This window comes from Triticum dicoccoides, chromosome 1A, assembly GCF_002162155.2.
Source record: "Triticum dicoccoides isolate Atlit2015 ecotype Zavitan chromosome 1A, WEW_v2.0, whole genome shotgun sequence".
In the NCBI taxonomy this organism is placed as follows: domain Eukaryota; kingdom Viridiplantae; phylum Streptophyta; class Magnoliopsida; order Poales; family Poaceae; genus Triticum; species Triticum dicoccoides.
In genome coordinates this window covers 582,985,904-582,989,238 of record NC_041380.1, presented here as the reverse complement: position 1 = coordinate 582,989,238, position 3,335 = coordinate 582,985,904, and the positions used below count along the sequence as shown (strand labels likewise).

General features: G+C 47.4%; 1 protein-coding gene across 1 annotated transcript; it reads right to left on the bottom strand.

Annotated features, from left to right (window-relative positions):
* Nucleotides 1-1,264: 1,264 nt before the first annotated feature.
* On the bottom strand, nucleotides 1,265-2,337 carry LOC119292515 (protein RADIALIS-like 3). Its single transcript, XM_037571333.1, has 2 exons — nucleotides 1,982-2,337; nucleotides 1,265-1,487 (listed from the first exon to the last, which is right to left on the bottom strand). The coding sequence occupies exon 1, from the start codon at nucleotides 2,249-2,251 to the stop codon at nucleotides 1,985-1,987; it is 267 nt and encodes an 88-aa protein (XP_037427230.1). The 5' UTR covers nucleotides 2,252-2,337; the 3' UTR covers nucleotides 1,265-1,487; nucleotides 1,982-1,984.
* Nucleotides 2,338-3,335: the final 998 nt, after the last annotated feature.

Genomic DNA, 3,335 nt, shown 5'->3' with positions numbered 1-3,335 from the left:
GAAAAACCGTTTAAAAAGCCGAAAACGCGTGTGGAAAACTAAAAAAACAAAATCCGAAGGAGCGCCCAGAGCGCGACACGTGGCGAATGGCTGAGAGCGCGCCAAGTGGCGCTGATCGTTGCGAGGCTCCCGAAGGAGCGCTCGTTAACTAGTTGCTCTCTTGTACTTGAGTCTCGTGGGCAAGTATAGTATTTGTTGGGATAAGTCCATTCACTTGGAGGTGTCTTGGCAGCCCAACATCAGCCCACATAAGTCCAACACATGTGAACCATTGATCTGTTTTGTATCCAACGGCTGTGAGTGCTTCCTAGTGAAGTGAGCACCCTTGCTGGTGGTGGCTGCCATTGTGAGAGTGAGATAACACACAACAAGAGGAACTTAACCCGTGAGAAGAGAGGAAGAAAAAGAAGTGGAGATTTTGTCCAAATCTGTTGCACCTGACTGAATAGTGTTCAAGCTGGTGATTGGAGGCTCAAACCTGCTTGGATTGGCACCAAACTTAGTGAGCTTGTTCCTTATTTCGACTACTTCTATGATCTATCTGGTTAGCTAATTAGAGGTGGGTCAGTGGAGCATCATATTTGACTGCTTTTGTTAGTTCAGACTGTTGTAGTTTCATAACAGAGTAGTTTTGGGAGACGGACAGATTGGGTAGGAAAACGGTGTCTGATTGAGCTGAAATTTTGAGGGGATCTCAGTAAATCATGTGTCTTATTGTATGCCAATTTTGGTGGTATTTGGTTCAGCAATTTGAGAGTAGTTTGCAAAATACTGAAGGGGACAGATGTTGTGTAAACTTTACTTCGCTAAAATCTTGAGTGTTATGGTTGTTGTTGTTGTTGCCGGTTGGCAACATGGAGAGTGTGTTGTAAATCTCTCTGGAGGTTCTAGAGAATACTTGTACTCATCATTCTAGTAGTCAAGTTGTGTGGACTGGTCAGCCATAGTATTTTACTCCCTTAGTTGAAGAGGTTCTTCCACATTAAATCCTTCTCACATGTGTATGTTGTTTGTGTTATTTCACTGCTTACTTGTTGATTGAAACTGTCCTCAAAGTTCACTACAACAAAAGGGGGGGTAGTGTGCATATTTGTCGTATCGGTGAATTTATGCATCACATATTTGTTGTTTAGCCCTAACAGTATTGAGCCTCTCCTAGGCCAATATATATACATGTACAAGACTTTGAGGGCAAGAAGCCTCCTAGAGATAAGTTAGGAGGTGGATTGCAAATCCTATTCTAGCAAATATAGAGATATGTCAATGTACTCTTAACAGCCATCTTGCAGTTCATGAATGTAGACGAGAATCTACAACAACATAGAGACAAACTTAACCTTGGAAATAACCTAACAATACTTTGTACACACAATAGACAATACTCCTTTCCCTCTCGTTATTCTAACCAATGCTGGATTGCTTGCTTCCTAAGAGATCTAGTTTGTACAACTTTGTTCAGTGTCCGCTGGAGTTTAGACTGCTTCATCCTGAAAACATGAGAAAGCACTTGCACTGTAAGCTTATTTGAACTCTAAAGTTTGAACAGAAATACAGGTACTCAAAGAGTGTGAAGGATTGTTCTTTCTTTCTTTTGATTTGTTCTATGTAGGCATGAGGTTGGATGAATGTGTGTGTGTGTGTGTAAACAGTGTGGAGCTGCACAAAATCTAGCAAAAATATATGAATGAAAAAGCCTTGTAAGGAGGGGAGAAAGACTGCAAGATCCATCCAAGCTTTTGCTTTGGAAGTAGGGAGATTGTCTATTAGTGCTAAGGTTAAACCACCGATAAATTGGGCCAGGGTGGCTGCAATTAAGCAGTTTGGATCATAGAGAGTTCATTCATGGTACCAGTTCTGCATGCATGGTGGCAACCTCTTAAGGAAAAGATAAATACAGCACTGACTGGTGTGCGTATGCTCAACTGAAAACTTGTTATATTAGGATTTAGGAGTAGACCTGGGTCTTGAGGAATATACATACCAATTAGGTCCAGAAGCCCTGGGTCTTGTACTTGGGGAAGGGGATGCGGCCGTACTCGATGTTGTTGACGTCGTCGACGAGGATCTGGAAGTGACGGCGCACCTCCTCGGCGGACTTGGTGCCCCCCATGGCGCTGGCCACCTTCTCCCAGAGGTTGGGGGCGGCCTCCCCATAGTAAGCGAGAGCCTCCTCGAACATCTTGTTCTCCTTCTTGCTCCACTCCGAGTCGGAGCTCGGTGAGGTGCTCCGAGACGATGACCCGGAAGACATCCTTCGAAGGAGGTAAAGCTTCCCTAGTGAGATTCTACTTGAGCTAGTGCTAGCTTCTTGTATCTGATATTCTGATGTCTTGAGAGAGCTCTGGTGGTTTGGTTTGGTGTCTCTTGCTGCGGGGGCTGCTATTTATAGGCCCTGTGGGTTAAAAGGTGGCTGAGGAGAGGACAACATGTATATTGTGGGATAAGGGTAGGCATTCCCAACGTCGTCTGGAGTTGTATCCAGCATTATACACCTCATCTAGTCTAGATATTATAGCTGCAGAAATCAACGTCTGGACTCTGAAGTTGTATATATCCAACATTATTATACACATCATCTAGCCTAGATATTTTATAGATGTACATGTATGTAGAAATCAACTCTCGGATTCGTCGTATCTGAATCCGAATATATGGAGAAAAGTATACTTTTCTTCCCTCAACTCTTGGTGAAGTCGATTTGGTCCTTTAACTTTGAAACCGGACAACTTAGGGCATCTCCAGCCGTTGGCCCCCCAGGAGGGGCAAAAAATCGCCCCCTGAGGGCGCACCGGCGCTAAACCGCGCACTGGGTGCGTGATGCCCCCCAGTCGCGGCCCCCCACGGGTTTTTAAAATGTTCAAATTCGGCGCAAACACAACGCAAACACAGGCGAGTTCGTTCAAATTTAAACATATTTTACAAAAAAAAGAAAAAAAACTATCGCGGGCTACCCCGCCGTCTCCCTCGCCGCCCGCCTCGCCACCCGCCCACGCGATTCTACATGCCGAGGAGGCTGTAGAACCGCGTGTAGTCACCGCCGCCGCCGTCGTCGTCGTCGTCGCCCCCGCCTACGCCTCCGCCGTCCCTGCTGCATCCCTCCCCCGGTTGGCGTGGCGGGTTGGACGGTCCGGGGGCGTCGTCGTCGGAGCTATCGAGGACGACGACACCGTCCTCGTCCTCGCGCCCACGTTTGCGGGCGGCGATCTCCTCCAGGGCCTGGCGCTGCCGGACCATCTCCTCGCGCACGTAGTCGTCGCGTGACCACCACATGGCGTCCTCGTCGGAGAAGCCGCGCCGGGCTATCTCCTCGTACTCCGGGGGGAGGCTGGACTCCA

Bases quoted from the DNA above. Each gene is read 5' to 3' on its own strand.
- LOC119292515 (XM_037571333.1), bottom strand. From the start codon at position 2,251: ATGTCTTCCGGGTCATCGTCTCGGAGCACCTCACCGAGCTCCGACTCG.